The sequence below is a fragment of the Dendropsophus ebraccatus genome, chromosome 3 (genome assembly GCF_027789765.1).
Source record: "Dendropsophus ebraccatus isolate aDenEbr1 chromosome 3, aDenEbr1.pat, whole genome shotgun sequence".
Lineage (NCBI taxonomy): Eukaryota > Metazoa > Chordata > Amphibia > Anura > Hylidae > Dendropsophus > Dendropsophus ebraccatus.
This window is the reverse complement of record NC_091456.1, coordinates 170,644,382-170,662,675: the sequence shown is the minus strand read 5'-3', so window position 1 is coordinate 170,662,675 and position 18,294 is coordinate 170,644,382. Positions and strand designations below refer to the sequence as shown.

Genomic DNA, 18,294 nt, shown 5'->3' with positions numbered 1-18,294 from the left:
AGCCATACTAACTAAGGTTTTTTTCTGCCATTGACACATATTTAGTATGGATAAAAAAGACACTTGTATTTGTTTAAAGGTCTTGCCTGTCACCTGTATTTATTTAAGGGTCATGTCTGGGCTCTGTTTTTATGGGGGCATGTGTGCCAATTGCATTTCTTTATTAGTCATGTCTAGAATCTGTATACGTTTACTGGTCTTGTCTGGCACCTGTATTAGTTTAAGGGTCATGGCTGGGGTCTGTATTAGTTTAAGGGTCATATCTGGGGTCTGCAGGGGCGGATTAACTTTACCATAGGCTCCGGGCTATTGAACAAGTCTGGCCGCCCCACCCCACTGTAACTTTGGCAGCACCAGTGCGGTGTTCATAGTACAGGTTAGATAATGTCATGGTGCCCTGATTTGTGCAAAATTGTGCTAAAAAGGCAGCTATTTTTTTACAAATCATGGCAGAACTGTAGCCAGGAGACAAAACATCCCTAAAAGTATAAGTCTGTTTGGATGGCCATGGGCCCCCCAGGAACTCAGGGCCCTGGGTTACTGCCCAAAAAGGACTATTTATAATCCGCTACTGGAGGTCTGTATTAGTTTAAGGGTCATGTCTGGGGTCTGTATTTGTTTACGGTCTTATCTGGTACCTGCATTTGTTTGCCATTGACACATAAACAAATACAGGTGCCAGACAAGACCAGTAAAAAATACAGATTCCAGACATTACTATTAAAGAAATGCAGTTGGCACGCACGACCCATAAACAAAAACAGACCCCAGACATGGTCCTTAAACTAATACAGGTGCCAGACACGATCCTTAAACAAATACAGGCACCAGGCAAGACCTTTATACAAATACAGGTGCCAAATAGAACCCTAATACAATTACAGGTGCCAGACAAGACCCCTGAAAAAACACAGACCCCAGAAATGATCCTTAAACTAATATAGGTACCAGACAAAATTCTTAAACAAATACAGGCGCCAGTTCAGTCCCATAAAATGATACAGGTGCCAGGTCAGTCATGTCAACTAATTCAGACCCCAGAATGATGACAGACTCATCACACATGAGACCCTTAATAGAAGTACAGACCCCAGACAAGATTCCTATTAAAAAAAAACACCAGAGCCAGATGAGTCCTGTTAACACAGGGGAAAATTAAAACTGTTTCCTCACTAATACAGATCTCAGACCGCTAAACTAAAACAGACCCCAGACCAGATCCCTAAACTAATATACACACCCAACTATTAAAATAATACAAACCTCCGACTAACTAACACAGATCCCAGACTAGACCCTTAAACTAATACAGACACCAGACCAGACCCCTAAACTTATACAGACCCCAGACCAGATCCCTAAACTTATACAGACCCCAGACCAGATCCCTAAACTAATACAGACCCCACACAGGTCCCGTAAACTAATATAGACCCAGACCAGTCCCATAAACTAACACACATGCCAGACTGCTAAACTAATACACATTTTAGACCAATAAACTAATACAGACCCCCAAATCAGACTCCTAAACTAATACAGATTCCAGACCAGACCCCTAAACTAATACAGACCCCAGACCACACCCCTAAACTAATCCAGACCCAAGACCAGATCCGTAAACTAATCCAGACCACAGACCAGGCGCCTAAACTAAAACAGACCACAGACCAGTCCCCTAAATTAATACAGACCCCAGACCAGACCGCTAAACCCATAGAGACCCAGACCAGACCCCTAAACTATTGCAGACTCCAGACCAGTCCCCTAAACTAATATACACCCCAGATTGCTAAAATAATACAAACCTCAGGTCCCTGAACTCATACAGACCCCAGACCAGACCACTAAACTAATACAGACACCAGATCAGACCCCTAAACTAATACAGACTCTGGACCAGACCCCTAAACTGATACAGACTAGACCCCTAAACTAGTACAGACCCCAGACCAGATCCCTAAGTACAGACCTCAGACCAGATCCCTAAACTAATACAGACAATGTAACCCCAGATAAATACAGTCCCCAAACCAGACTCCCTAAATATATACACAATCCCGGCCTAGAATCCACAAAGAAATACAGACCTTAGGCAAGACTCCTTACCTAATACAACCCCCCCTTAGCTAACATAGACCCCAGACAAGACTCTACAGATTCTTTCCTACAGGTTTGAGGTCCTCTTTACGTCCAGATGATTGGTGACAGACTATAGCATAACATACAATCCTTCTTACTCTTTTACCACCCTGGAGTTTTGTATGATGTCATTGGTTGTGTTATCTTCCGCTGGATAACAAATCGTGCTTTATGGGCTTTTTTCTATACCTTATGTTATTATGGGTATTATTATTATTCATCTAGTATACCATCCATTATCTAATGCTTCTTGTTATGGGATGTCTTTTGGATTGTTTATGATACTTTTATACCGCAGATGCAGCTGTCCCGTACAGATAAACATCTGAACATTTTTATTCCGGATCCTTTTTCTGGCTTAGACCGTGATTCCGGCATTCGGCAATATTTCTCTTTAACAGCGAGAAGCCTCAGAAGTGAGTTAATTTTATCTGACTTGTAACATTTCGGCTCCTCTTGCAGCTGTATATGAAATGTACAGTTATAGGAGGTGAAATATTTATGCTGCGAACATCCAGTCTTCCCGCGGATGTCACCTCATAGGACTTCATCTGCTTCTCATAGAATTTCAAATGTTACAAAAGATATTCGAGACATTTATTCTAAACATGTGGTGGCCAAGGGGTGAGAAAAACATGGCTGCCTTATTTTAAAAAAAAACAAAAAACAGTGCTAGTGTCCAATATTGCAGCTTAAAGGGGTTTTCCAGCGCTACAAAAACATGGCCACTTTCTTCCAGAGACAGCACCACTTTTGTCTCCAGTTTGGGTGCAGGTTTTGCTGATCAATTCCATGGAAGTGAATGGAGCTTAATCGCAAACCGCACCTGATCTGTAGACAAGAGTCGTGTTTAGAAATGAGCGAACCGAAATCGGGTTTGAGTCGATCCGAACCCGAACGTTCGGCATTTGATTAGCTGGAGCTGCTGAACTTGGATAAAGCTCTAAGGTTGTCTGGAAAACATGGATACAGCCAATGACTATATCCATGTTTTCCACATAGCCTTAGAGCTTTATCCAACTTCAGCAGCCACCGCTAATCAAATGCCGTAAGTTCAGGTTCGGATGGGCTCGAGCATGCTCCAGGTTCGCTCATCTCTAGTCGTGTTGTCTCTAAAAGAAAGTGGCCATGTTTTTGTAGCACTGGATAACCCCTTTAACGCCAATGTAGTGAAAGTGGAACAGCTGCAATACCACTCACAACCTTTGGACAGATGTGGCGCTGTTTTTCAAACCTGTACCACTTTAGGGTAAATTAAAAAGTTGAATGGGAAAAATTCCCTTTATCCATGTTTATGCTATGAAGATGCGATAAATCATATAGTACCAGACATCAATTTACCAATAAATATACCCCTAATATTAGATTTTTTAAATTAATATTTTGTTCTTTCTGCATGCAGCGATTCCAAATCTGTTTATTTTATATTATTTTGGTCCAATTTAACGTCCTCCTAAGAACCTATTATAAGCAATCATTCGATTGCTTATAACAATTTAGTGTGGTATGCATTACATAAGGAAAAAACTGCTAATTCAAATTCCATCACAGCGCCCCCAACATGTTTCCTCCCAAACAGCAATGTCATCAGGGAGATAATGGAAGCTGGGATTCCCAGCCAGCCTTCAATGCCAGTACTCAAAGCGATCTGAGATCGGACACAGGCTGACACATTCAGCTTAAAATGTCCTCTTCTCCCTGATGACACTGCTGTGTGCAATGAAACATGTTGGGAATTCTAATTAGCAGCTTCATTGTTTGTGCTAGTTAGACTCCATGAGAGACTTTTAGTCTGGCAATATTAAGACACCAAAGGACTTAATCACTACAGTAGGAGCACACAAGAGGACTGTGTTTGTAAAATAGGCATAGTTGTCATCTGTTGGTTTTAAAAGCAAAACATTCTATATATTTTAGGGGTGAGAAGTTTATCAGGTTTATCTATTGCTATAAAGACAGAAAAAAAATGCCTGGATGATAAAGGGCGGAGAGTCACGTTTTTATATATAAGAACTATTATCTACTAAAATTGCCATTTAATGCAATATACTACAAGGTCGTCTGTATGTCATATCTATTATCCAGTTCATAAGGAGAATCAAAGAAACATTGTTACTTATATAAGTGAAATGTCATCAGTTATTGGAGTCTGCAGACTCTTTGGCCAAGTGAATTATTCCAGCTAGATCAATAGTTACTATAGAAGAGATGAGATTCTGCGCTCCTAAACACCGCCCGGGTTATTATCCCCATCAGTTCTGCCTTTACGCTGCACAATTTCTGCACCACTGCTTTATAAGGCGGCAGAGAAGAAGATAACTATACAAACAAAGACAAACAAACACAATATTCTGGTGTCTACAATGGATAAGAGGAAAGTAATGTGAAGCAGGCCACGTTTTTTTCTTCAAGTCCTTCTGTGCTAGCCATGCTGGGTTAGTAGCCCTGTGATGAGGCTTCTATCGACAGGGACCAAGGCATATCCACACTTTTCTCTGCCAGAGCCCTGCAGAGCCCAGCAGTTAGAAAAGAGCAACTAAAGGCGAGTTACTCCAAAGTAGCTGAAAACCTGCTGGGACCTAAAGAGAACTCCAATGGCTTGCTTAACCACAAGGTGGGACCTGTGTTCCTGGATTTGTGTCATTCTGTGCCCTTGACCAGCAAGAGTCGGTACGCCATAGCCATGGATACAGGTATTTCTCTCAAGTATATCACCACCAGCACAAAGGGGTTAGACCCCCCCCCCCCTTCATCTAAGGTCTGGATAGGTGCCCCCTTAAAGGGGTAGTGCAATGTAAAACATTGGCTGAAATCCCAGACGTCTTCTGTTATGCTCAGCCAATGGCGGCTGAGCAGCTGATGACATGCTGGAGGGGGGCTGGCGTGAGGTAGGGCTGGAGCAGTCAGGCCGGCCTCCTGAAGATGACGTGATCGTCCCAAGATGGCGGCCGGGGTCAACAGTAATTCCGTGAGTATACTGTATCTCACTTCCACAGTGGGGGGGACATGGGGAAGGGGGCCAATCACTTAAATAACACACATTACAATGTTGTATAATTTTGTGTGTTATTTAGTAAAAAAAAATGTTTTACACTGCACTACCCCTGTAAGGAAAGCTAGAGCATTTCAACAAATCTATTGATTCTTGCCAAACTGTTTAAGTTCGGCAACATTCTACAACCCAAACACTCAGCATTTGACTCCTTATAGGTGGAAAAGTTTAATGCTGCCCTAGGGAGTCCTGGAAAACATGGATACAGCCACAGCAAGTTTGTTCAATGCTAATCATGATTAGAGATGAGCGAACCGGGTTCGGGTCGATCCGAACCAGAACGTTCGGCATTTGATAAGCTGGGGCTGCTGAACTTGGATAAAGCTCTAAGGTTGTCTGGAAATCATGGATACAGCCAATGACTATATCCATGTTTTCCACATAGCCTTAGGGCTTTATCCAACTTCAGCAGCCACCGCTAATCAAATGCCGAAAGTTCGGGTTTGGATCGACTCGAGCATGCTCAAGGTTCGCTCATCTCTAATCATTATCCTTTCAGCCTATATTACAGGACACCATTTCGAATCCAGTAGGAAAAATATAAGTCTGTTTTTAGTGGATGCCATATTATGGTGCTATTTTTATATGGCGGCACATGTAATTGCCATAGCTGTCTAAAATACTGCTCATACTCTCCATGTATTCTATGCTGCCGGTGTGTATACAGCTCCACCACGGGAGCAAACAACCTAATGAGCTGACCTAATAGATGCCAATATTATTATAGTCGAGTGATGTATGTCTATTGATTGACAGAAGAATCATAAAGCGCCGTGGTCCCTCTGTAACTGCGGGTAAATCCTGCCTCAGTCCGAGCCAGGGAGCTTACTATTGATTTTATGTTACATTGATTGATGTCAGATTTTTATAGTAAAGGTGGCGGCTCAGAGACAACTGGTGGAGTCTTCCGGCCTTACTTTCTAAGGATTCGGGGGAAGTTCTGAATGCTCCAATAATATTACACAAAGACTGGTGCAGAACATAAACCGGAGGGTCTGTCTTGGCTTTCTGATGCCCAGAATTTTCAGATAGAAAAGGAGGTATTGCCAAGTCACAGCATGCATGCCTACTCCCTCCCCTAACACTACCTTCCTTCATGATTAATTTATAAGGCCCACCTCCCAGCCCAGAAGGGGTAGGGGAGAGAGTAAGCATGCATGCTGCTGCTTGGCAGCACCTTCTTGACACCTGAGCTATAAGCATGATGTTGAGCTGACAGATTCCCTTTCAAATCACCAAAACTGGGAAATAAAGAAAGCCCCCAAACCAATTGGAAATGCCCCCCAAAACTGCAAGATATTTCTTGCAGTGCTAGTGTTTATCAGCCATCAGCCGGACGTCAGCCGGTAGGTGTGCGGCCTACGGCAGATTGTTCTTGGACGTGTCAAAAGTGAGTGCCCTTAAATGAGAGTTTGCTTGTCTGTCAGATGATTGGTGGCCTGTCTTATTATATATGGCGGCATCTGCCTGATTGAGAAGATAAATGGCCCAAGTAATGGGGCCTTAAAAGTATTATCCAGGGTTTGAAAAAATTGGCCACTTTCTTCCAGAAACAGCACGACTCTTGTCTCCACTTTGGGTGCAGGTTTTGCAACTCAGTTCAATTGCAGTGAATGAAGCGTAATTGTAAACCAGACCTGAACTGTAGACAAGAGTAGTGCTGTCTCTGGAAGATAGCGGTTATGTTTTTCTAATGCCGGGCAACCCCTTTGTGGTCCCTGGATTTCCTGCAGGTCGCTACCGCTAGGAGTGCTCCTGGTATGGATGACAGCTGGCCTTGTCGGTTCAGAGACCATGGTGATCAGTAGTGATGAGCGAACATCCCGATGTTTGGTTCGGATCCCGAACACGAACGTAAAGAAAAAAATTATTGTGATGTTCACCGAACATTTACAAACAAATAATAAACATACAGTAGAAGCGTATGTTTCATTCTACGCACATGCGTACAGATTATCAGGTGCAACGCATAAATTATGCAGTTGCGTACGTTCACAAGTTCAATATATGTGTGAAAATGAACATGATAACCATTCTGATCTTCGAACAAATTGTCTGTGATCAACGAACACTAACATTTAGCATCATGTTCGTACGAACATGCGAACATTTACAAACAGGTTCGCTCATCACTAGTGATCACCACAGAGTCAGACAAGAGACTAGTTCATGTACAGGCTGACATCAAGGCTTATAATGTATGTGCGTGTGTCCTATAGTCAAGCAAAAGGTCAGGACAGGTAGCACAGGTGCAGGGGTCAGGACAGGTAGCACAGGTTCAGGGATCAGGACAGGTAGCACAAGTGCAGGGATCAGGTCAGGTAGCACAGGTGCAGGGGTCAGGACAGGTAGCACAGGTTCAGGGGTCAGGACAGGTAGCACAGGTTCAGGGGTCAGGACAGGTAGCACAGGTTCAGGGATCAGGACAGGTAGCACAAGTGCAGGGATCAGGACAGGTAGCACAGGTGCAGGGGTCAGGACAGGTAGCACAGGTTCAGGGATCAGGACAGGTAGCACAGGTTCAGGGGTCAGGACAGGTAGCACAGGTGCAGGGGTCAGGACAGGTAGCACAAGTGCAGGGATCAGGACAGGTAGCACAAGTGCAGGGATCAGGACAGGTAGCACAAATGCAGGGATCAGGACAGGTAGCACAAGTGCAGGGATCAGGACAGGTAGCACAGGTTCAGGGATCAGGACAGGTCACACAGGTGCAGGGATCAGGACAGGTAGCACAGGTTCAGGGATCAGGACAGGTCACACAGGTGCAGGGATCAGGACAGGTTGTGCAGGGGTCAGGACATGTAGCACAGGTTCAGGGATCAGGACAGGTAGCACAGGTGCAGGGATCAGGACAGGTAGCACAGGAGCAGGGGTCAGGACAGGTAGCACAGCTTTAAGGATCAGGACAGGTAGCACAGGTTCAGGGATCAGGACATGTAACACAGGTTCAGGGATCAGGACAGGTAGCACAGGTGCAGGGATGAGGACAGGTAGCACAGGTGCAGGGGTCAGGACAGGTAGCACAAGTGCAGGGGTCAGGACAGGTAGCACAGGTGCAGGGGTCAGGATGGGTAGCACAGGTGCAGGGGTCAGGAAAGGTAGCACAGGTGCATGGGTCAGGACAGGTAGCACAGGTGCATGGGTGAGGACAGGTAGCGACAGGTAGCACAGCTTTAAGGATCAGGAGAGGTAGCACAGGTTCAGGGGTCAGGACAGGTAGCACAGGTTCAGGGATCAGGACAGGTAGCACAGGCACAGTGGTCAGGACAGGTAGCACAGGTTCAGGGGTCAGGACAGGTCACACAGGTGCAGGGATCAGGACAGGTTGCGCAGGGGACAGGACAGGTAGCATAGGTTCAGGGGTCAGGACAGGTAGCACAGCTTCAAGGATCAGGACAGGTAGCACAAATTCAGGGATCAGGACAGGTAGCATAGGTTCAGGGGTCAGGACAGGTAGCACAGCTTCAAGGATCAGGAGAGGTAGCACAGGTTCAGGGGTCAGGACAGGTAGCACAGGTTCAGGGATCAGGACAGGTAGCACAGGCGCAGTGGTCAGGACAGGTAGCACAGGTTCAGGGGTCAGGACAGGTAGCACAGGTGCAGGAATCAGGACAGGTTGTGCAGGGGACAAGACAGGTAGCACAGGTTCAGGGGTTTAGGACAGGTAGCACAGCTTCAAGGATCAGGACAGGTAGCACAGGTGCAGGGGTCAGGACAGGTAGCACATGTGCAGGGGTCAGGACAGGTAGCACATGTGCAGGGATCAGGACAGGTTGCGCAGGGGTCCGGACATGTAGCACAGGTTCAGGGATCAGGAGAGGAAGTACAGGTGCAGGGATCAGGACAGGTTGCGCAGGGGTCCGAACATGTATCACAGGTTCAGGGATCAGGACAGGTAGCACAGGTGCAGGGATCAGGACAGGTAGCACAGGAGCAGGGGTCAGGACAGGTAGCACAGGAGCAGGGATCAGGACAGGTAGCACAAGTGCAGTGATCAGGACAGGTAGCACAGGAGCAGGGGTCAGGACAGGTAGCACAGCTTTAAGGATCAGGACAGGTAGCACAGGTTCAGGGGTCAGGAAAGGTAGCACAGCTTCAAGGATCAGGACATGTAGCACAGGTTCAGGGATCAGGACAGGTAGCACAGGTGCAGGGATCAGGACAGGTAGCACAGGTGCAGGGGTCAGGACAGGTAGCACAAGTGCAGGGGTCAGGACAGGTAGAACAGGTGCAGGGGTCAGGACAGGTAGCACAGGTGCAGGGGTCAGGAAAGGTAGCACAGGTGCATGGGTCAGGACAGGTAGCACAGGTGCATGGGTCAGGACAGGTAGCACAGGTGCAGGGGTCAGGACATGTAGCACCGGTTCAGGGATCAGGACAGGTAGCACAGGTGCAGGGGTCAGGACAGGTAGCACAGCTTTAAGGATCAGGAGAGGTAGCACAGGTTCAGGGGTCAGGACAGGTAGCACAGGTTCAGGGATCAGGACAGGTAGCACAGACGCAGTGGTCAGGGCAGGTAGCACAGGTTCAGGGGTCAGGACAGGTAGCACAGGTGCAGGAATCAGGACAGGTAGCACAGGTGCAGGGATCAGGACAGGTTGCGCAGGGGACAAGACAGGTAGCACAGGTTCAGGGGTTTAGGACAGGTAGCACAGCTTCAAGGATCAGGACAGGTAGCACAGGTGCAGGGGTCAGGACAGGTAGCACATGTGCAGGGGTCAGGACAGGTAGCACATGTGCAGGGGTCAGGACAGGTAGCACATGTGCAGGGGTCAGGACAGGTAGCACAGGTTCAGGGATCAGGACAGGTAGCACAGGTTCAGGGATCAGGACAGGTAGTACAGGTGCCACATTTTTTTTACTATACCATCATGGACTCTTGCACTACAAGTCCATATTATGACCACGTGGATGGGCTTTAGAGTTGTGTTTAGACTATTTTATGACTTCCTACATTGCGACTGGTGATATCGTATTAGACCCGGCACATGGATGACATATGTTTCTTGTCAAGCGTTTCCTGTCCACATGTTGTTATCGTCAGACTGCTCCCTTGCTGGAATGTAGACGGTTCTCAGTGTATCATCGGTTGTTTAATGGTCCCTAGTCCTAACAATAGGTCCTTACACAGCTGAATTTTCTAGGAACAGATGCCATGTGGCTTTTCAATATATCGTCTCCTTCAAGTCTCCTTGAAGATCGACTTCCCTCGATACATTTTCTTTATACCAGTTCTCACTAATCCTTCAAAAAAAAAAAAAATTACACTCATTAAATTTTCACATGAAAAAAATGGTATTAAAGCCTGCGGAGATAAAATAGATGGTGCCCCCTGCAGCTACGGCGTACGAGACACCACTTTATCTGTTCGTATACAGGCCTCCCGCATGGAGCCGCTCATCACTGGCCTTGCACGGGATGGACCACTACGGGCAAGACATTAAAAAGAATAAGAGATTTGTGCAGGATGAGAGATGTGAAAGGAGCCCGAGACAGATCACACGCGGGAGAGGGCTTGTCTGTCTCATAGACAGCTGAACTATAGGGATAGACTGGACCTGATTACCCATGGCTGCCAATGACTTCAGGTGTGGTGAAGAAGGATCACATGGAAAGTGTCTACCACATCAGGGACTCACAGCAGAGCTATAAAGCTTTATGGGGCTGGTGCATGTGTATATTACTTCTGATAGGCACCTAACACTACATAACCTGGCCTGTGATTGGCTGAGCAGCACTTTCCAGCATGGCGAGATGTCACCAAGATCCGAACTGCAGTAGCAAAGGATTGGGCAGGTGAGTATGCCTTACTTTTTATTTTTAAGCCCCCCTTCCTTTGAAGCGGTATTCTGTTCCGGTAAAATACGTGTTGAATCATCCTCCATCATGGAAATTGTTCAATTTAAAAACAACAATTTTAGGGATTAATTTATGGTTTAGAAAACACATGTTTATATACTGTATTACGGATTCCCTAGTTAGAGGGGCAGAGATCACCAATTCAGGACTGACATCTCTAAACCCCTTCAAAAGAGTGTCTCGTTGTCTCCTTCTTAGACAGTCTATTCGTTTTTACTGAGAATTGTGAAGTACTTTGTTTTCCCTGTGGGGGAGCTCCAGGAAATTGACCACTTGCTGTCAAGTCCCAACATAATTAAAGAAGTATTCCGTTCAGGTAAAATACATGTTGAATCACCACCCTCCTGAAGTCTAACAATTCATTCTATAATTCTTATTATCTTTTCAGTCTTCTACCCCCAGTTATGAGCCAGCTGCTCTTTGCTAAAGACACAGAAAACTATATTTGAGCTGTTCTCTCTGTCTTCAGCAGAAAACAGCAGGTTTAGAACTGTGGGAAGGAGACTGAGAAGGTAATACAAGTATGGAAAAAATTGGTTGCCTCCAGGAGGGGGGATTATTCAACATGTATTTTCCCTGGCCAGGGTGCGTTCACATGGACAGGATCTGCAGCAGATTTGAAGTTGCAAATTTGCTTTAAATCTAATCTGGGCCATCAAATATCCTAAATGTGTGAACGCACCCTGAGGCCATGTTCACATGGTGTAAGACACCGGCCGTTCTAAACTGACATGTTCTGGGCGTAGGGTGCGTTCACACGTACAGAATCTTCGGCAGATCTGCAGCCGATGTGATGGTGCAAAATTTAAGTTGCAGATTCAAAGCAAATCAAATCTGGGCCATCAAATTTGTTGCAGATTCAAAACTGCTCCAGATCCTGTACGTGTGAACGCACCCTTAAAGAAGATATTCCCACCAATAGACTAATTATCCCCTCTCCTGTGGATAGGTAACAGTTTGTGTTCTAGGGATGACCCATATATCTGTGCACTCCCATCTTAGCTTGTTATCCCCTATCTATAGGGGAGGGTATAAAAATCTGATCCCCCATTGATCCCGAGAACAGAGACACAATCCAAAATGAATGGAGCATGCGCCGCACTGGCCTGTATTTCCACTACAACCTGCCCTCTATTGATTCTCTATGGGCCAATGAACATTTCCAAACTCTGAACTTGGAAACGTTCAGCGGCTACATAGGGTATGAATAGAGTGCAGGTTGCCATAGATGATTATGTCCCTGATCTTGGGATCGGTGGGAGTCTCAGTGGTCAGACCCTGTCTGGTCAGCTTGTTATCACCTGTCCAATGAAGAAGGGATAACAGGCTGAGATGGTCAAATTTTGCCAGTGTTATGAATTAAAGTGTCCCTTTATTTGAAAAAAATCTAATGTTTTTGACATACATGTCTTCATAACCCTGTTGTTTAAAAAAGTTTCATGTATGTTTCTAAAAAAAGATTATCTCCGAATACCTTTACTGTGGAGTGATCTTTAGGGATAAGTGACCAACCAGCATACATCCAGCTTCTCCTCCTAACCATCTTATTCTACCATGGTGCTGTTGCATGTCTACGGGACAGTTTGATGTGAAAGGGAAACATTAAATAACAAATTCAGCTCTTCTGCCCCAATATATAGCAGTGCTGTTTTAGTTACTTGGTGGCTAGACACCAGGAACCATAAAGTAGCAGTCAAGATATAGCGGAATATTCCCGGCAGAGAGTAAAGGCATACTTGTCATATCATGTGGACTGGTGATATAAACACAGCTGAGCCAGGCGGCGGGGCCGAAGACATAGAGTAAACTCAGATGAGTGCGGGTGGGCTACAGACATGGAGTCAAAGGAGGAGAGTAAGAAATAAGGATATGGGATAGATACTGTACGTAGTGTCCCTGTGCAGTATATTACGTGTGGTTTAAAGAAGGATCACCTGATCAAGCTGAACTTTATGTATAATGTCTCTTAAAGCTGAACATTTGTACTTTCCTATCACTATCATTTAATGGCAAATAAAAGAGTTAAAGGGGGTTTCCAGTGAATAGCTCATCAGCCTATATTGCCTAGAAAACCTCTTTAAACCCACTCACAATCACACATGTGCTTTTTGCTGTCTACCGCCACCTCTGGTGGACAACACTGGTGTCTTGAACTTACTAGATTTCCTTAGACCCTTCTAGTAAAGGGGCCTAGATGGCTAGAGGAAATCCTTGCAAGACTTTAGTAAACTAAAATAGGTAGTTTATTAATACCTAGCGTTTCCTAATCTCTCTAAAGATCTCAAAGTATCTGAAAGGGTTCTAAAACTTCACAGTTTAGTCTGAAGAGTTGCTGCAGTTAGATGAAGTGCTAAAATGTGACTAGGATTGCATGTACCACTACAACGCAGAGGACTACAATATCCTGTGTCCAGTCTTTACTATGATGTTCTTAGAAATGATCAAGGTACGAAAAGAGAAGTTTTTGCCTTCTAAGAGCCCCTGAACCCAGCCTAAAGTCACATTCAAAAGCTTCAGAAATTCAACATCCCAGGACATCTACATAACTAGAGTTGAGGGAACTTCGAGCACGCTTGGGTTTGTTCAAACCTGAGTGTGAGACATTTCATAAGTGGTGGCTGCTGAAGTTGGATGAAGTCCTACAGAGTCCTGGAAAACATGGATACAGCCTGTAGCCTATGGCTGTATCCATGTTTTCCTGGTCTCCTTAGGGTTGAATTTAACTTCTGCAGCAACCACTAATCAAATGCCGCACATGCAGATACAAACGATTGTATGGTAGGTGTTCAATATAAATAACTGCTGCAACACCCTATTATGTCCTGGTTCTATACTGCATGCACAGCATCACATGCCTGCAGTTCTGATGTGTTTACACATTCATATATCTTCTAAATAGGTATAATTGATCTCTATGATGACTTTCTTCATTCCTGTTGGATTGTACATCATAATAAGTACTTCAGAGCCTGAGGTATCCCGACAAACCACTGCTGCTAAAACTACCGCCATCTATTACCTGATATGAAAAAAGAAAACTGCGGCAGTTACTGTCATGACTCATTTATGTTATTGATGTCGGTAATTAGCTCAGGGCTCAAATGATCAATTATTATGTAGAGGACACAATCACTATCATGGCGGTAGACAGGCTGCATAGTGTTTCATCCAGTCTGTTACTCAATAAAAGGGTGTGTAAGTAACCTCACCTTTACTATATGCACCTCCTGCTCCTACACAACACTCTTCTGTTGGTCGTCCTCCCACTCCTATGGTGTTCCGACCATACCGCATACTTGCCAAAACAGAACTCTATACAATACATTGCCAAACAGTAGTGCCATACAGTATATTATAACAATGCCATACTCTGTCACCACTTTTCCTGTGCAGAACAAGTAGCAGTGCCACACAAAGTAAGTACTGCTGTACAGTGTTCAGATCTTCCATTACTTAGCAGCTGCTGTATGTCTTGCAGGAAGTATGAACCAGTGCTCTTTGCTGCCTCTGTCCATGTCAGGAACTGTCCAGAGCAGTAGCGAATCCACAGAGAAAACCTCTCCTGCTCTGGACAGTTCCTGACATGGACAGAGGTGGCAGCAGAGAGCACTGTGTCAGACTGGAGAAAATACACCACTTCCTGCAGGACATACAGCAGCTGATGAGTATTGGAAGACTGGAGAGTTTTAAATAGAAATTAATTATAAACCTATAAACTTTATAACACCAGTTAATTTGATTTTTTTTTTTGACACATCCCTTTAAACCTTGCAGAGTATATTGTCACTGCATATGACATTTGTTTCCATGACAATGGTGGATATATTTAAAGATGGGTTTCAGAAACAGTGCCACACCTGTCCTTGGATTGTATCTGGTATTGCAAATCAGCTGCAGTAAAGTAAATGTATTACTGCACTCAACCTGCGGACATGGGTGGCAGTTAGGGATGGTCCGAATCTGCCGAGGTTCGGGTTCGTATGAACCCAAACGCTCGGCATCAGATTCCCGCTGTCTGCCCGCTCCGTGCAGCGGGTGGATACAGTGGGAGGACCACCTGGAAAACTGGGATACAGCCTATGGTTATGGCTGTATCCCAGTTTTCCAGGCGGTCCTCCCGCTGTATCCACCCTCTCCATGGTGCGGGCAGACAGCGGGAATCATTTCCGAGGGTTCGGGTTCGTACGAACCAGGTTCGGACCATCCCTAGTGGCAGTGTTTTTGAAGAAACCTATGTTGTCCTAACACTGAACACACCTAGATTTTCAATATATAGAAGTACCTCAAATAAACTATATTCCATATTTTCACATTTTTCAAGGGACTATGGGGGAGATTTATCAAACTGGTGTAAAGTGAAACTGGCTCCGTTGCCCCTAGCAACCAATCAGATTCCACTTTTCATTCCTCAGACTCTTTGAAAAATGAAAGGTGGAATCTGATTGGTTGCTAGGGGTAACTGAGCCAATTCTACTTTACACCATGTTTGATAAATCTCCCCCTTTTTCTTGTGTGTAATATTAGTGTAATTCCATAGCTGTGGAATTAATGCGTTTGTTTGGCTTTAAAATCTTACTACAATTCATGGATACAAATTTTCCCGGTGGCGGCCATATTGAAAACAGGAAGTGTCAGATATTGTGGCCTCTAGTGGCCAGTGTGAGAACTACAAAAGTAACAAACATAACAAACCTATATCCATAGTGGAAACCTCTTTTATATAATATGTAAAATGCTGCAGACATGTTCTATTACCAGGAGCCACAGTCACATGTAGGAAACTGCAATGGATGGGCCCTCTCGCCGTGATGAGTGTGACCTCACTCCTGTCCTGCTGCTGCCATGTTTGACACTAATTTTCTATTAATATTCATAAGTGTTCCGCCAATTCATACATGAAATCTCATTTACATAATCATACATCCCATAGGGGTCGGTGCTGACATGTATCAGGCTCAGGTAGGGGGACAGGTCACTGCCCGGGCAACACAATCAGAAATCAGCAAAGTAGTCAGAAACTAACCGGGAGGACTAATCTACCTAGGATAAAATACACAGTATATATATAGCATGTATGTACAGCAGTTGAGATGTATTATGAGGTTCTGCAGCAGCTGAGGTGTGTATCATACCAACTGCAACTGCTAAAGAATATTTTTAAAGGGCCATAAAGCGTGACATGTCATAGATTGTCAAAGGAGAAAGAACTCATCCTTGTATAAGGATATGTGTATTATGAGGTTCTGCAGCAGCTGGTGTGTATATTATGGTGTTCTGCAGCAGCTGAGGTGTATTATGAGGTTCTGCAGCAGCTTAGGTGTGAATTATGATGTTCTGCAGCAGCTGAGGTGTGTATTATGATGTTCTGCAGCAGCTGAGGTGCATGATGAGGTTCTGCATCAGCTGAGGTGTATTATGATGTTCTGCAGCAGCTGAGGTGTATTATGAGGTTCTGCAGGACCTGAGGTGTATTATGAAGTTCTGCAGCAGCTAAGGTGTGTATTATGAGGTTCTGCAGGACCTGAGGTGTATTATGAGGTTCTGCAGGACCTGAGGTGTATTATGATGTTCTGCAGCAGCTGAGGTGTAATATGAGGTTCTGCAGCAGCTGAGATTTATTATTAGGTTCTTCAGCAGCTTATGTGTATTATGAGTTTCTGAAGTAGCTGAGGTGTATTATGAGGTTCTGCAGCAGCTGAGGTGTATTATGAAGTTCTGCAGCAGATGAGGTTTATTATGAGGTTCTTCAGCAGCTGAGGTGTGTTATGAAGTTCTTCAGCAGCTGAGGTGTATTATGAGGTTCTGCAGCAGTTGAGGTGTGTTATGAAGTTCTGCAGCAGCTGAGGTATATTATGAGGTTCTGCAGCAGCTGAGGTATATTATGAGGTTCTGCAGCAGCTGAGGTGTGTATTATGATGGTCTGCAGTAGCAGAGGTGTATTATGAAGTTCTGCAGCAGCTGAGGTGTGTTATGGGGTTCAGCAGCTAAGGTGTAATATGAGGTTCTGCAGCAGCTGAGGTGAGTTATGAGGTTCTGCAGCAGCTGAGATGTATTATGATGTTTTGCAGCAGCTGAGGTGTATTGAGGTTCTGCAGCAGTTGAGGTGCATTATGATGTTCTGCAGCAGCTAAGATGTGTATTATGATGTTCTGCAGCAGCTGAGTCGTATATCATACCAACTGCAACTGCTAAAGAATATTTTTAAAGGGCCATGAAGCGTGACATGTCATAGATTGTTAAAGGAGAAAGAACTCATCCTTGTATAATCCTTAGGTTCTGACAGGTTCTGTGACAGTTATACAAATATCATTTACAGACATATTATTATTATTATTATTATTATATTTACAGAGAGAATGACACAAACACCAATGTATCTATAACATTTCAGACCGAACATTTAAAGGGACACTCCACCAAAGCTTCCATCTCCATCCTCAGCCTAGTTCCCCCCAGCTGCACACATCACCCAGGCTGCTGTACAGTCACTCACCTGTCCTGCTCTGCAGATAGTCATACTCTCCCTGCTGTTCACCAAGACAAGAAGATAGAAGGTACAGAATGGGGATCAGCCCGGTTAGAGGCGTGCGCAAGGCTCCGTGCACACATTGCAGCATGTCTGAGACGGCCGCAGAAAAAGCGCAAAAATCTTCATGAAGTGCAAAGAGGAGTCCTGAGAGTTAGCAGGAAAGCGAGCCGAGTGCACACTGAGCCCAGTGTCCTAGTGGCTGAGGGAAAGTGCATTCCTGGATTTGGGAGAGGGGAGTGATTCCAGGCCCCAGTGTCTGGTTTCTTTAGAGGAGGGCTTCATTTTGGGAGTTCCCAGGGAGTCCTCTTCTTACAAACTTCTAGTGTTTCATTTGCCTCCAGGAAAATCTTCACTTTCCAGTCCTGACAATAAACTTTCTGTGACCCTGGTTCACTTGCTTCTTCCATGTCAGATGTAGCAGAGCTGAGTTTGTTGGATGTGTGTGCAGTAAGTAGTGCGTGGAGTTTGTATGTTCTCTCCGTGTTTGCTCGGATATCTTACGGCTTCTCCGGATTCCTCTCATGCTGTAAAAACAGTGACGGGGAAATGGAAAATCCCAGGGCCTAGAATAGGGAAATTAGATATGAGAATAAAGAAATGGGAAAAAAATTCTATATTATTTTCACACAATTATTATCTGAAATGGTCTTAGCAGAGCTGACTTTGTCATTTAGCACAATGTGTAGTTTTGGCAATCACATAAATGCTAGTC

General features: G+C 44.8%; 1 protein-coding gene across 1 annotated transcript in view; it reads right to left on the bottom strand.

Annotated features, from left to right (window-relative positions):
- ADAMTS12 (ADAM metallopeptidase with thrombospondin type 1 motif 12) overlaps window positions 1-17,989 on the bottom strand; it is a 258,808-nt gene extending 240,819 nt beyond the window's left edge. Inside the window, exons 1-2 of the mRNA XM_069963559.1 lie at window positions 17,896-17,989; window positions 17,547-17,702 (exon numbers count right to left, since the gene is read on the bottom strand). Of these exons, the coding sequence (XP_069819660.1) occupies window positions 17,547-17,702; window positions 17,896-17,989 (250 nt within the window). The remainder of the gene's footprint in view (window positions 1-17,546; window positions 17,703-17,895) is intronic.
- Window positions 17,990-18,294: the final 305 nt, after the last annotated feature.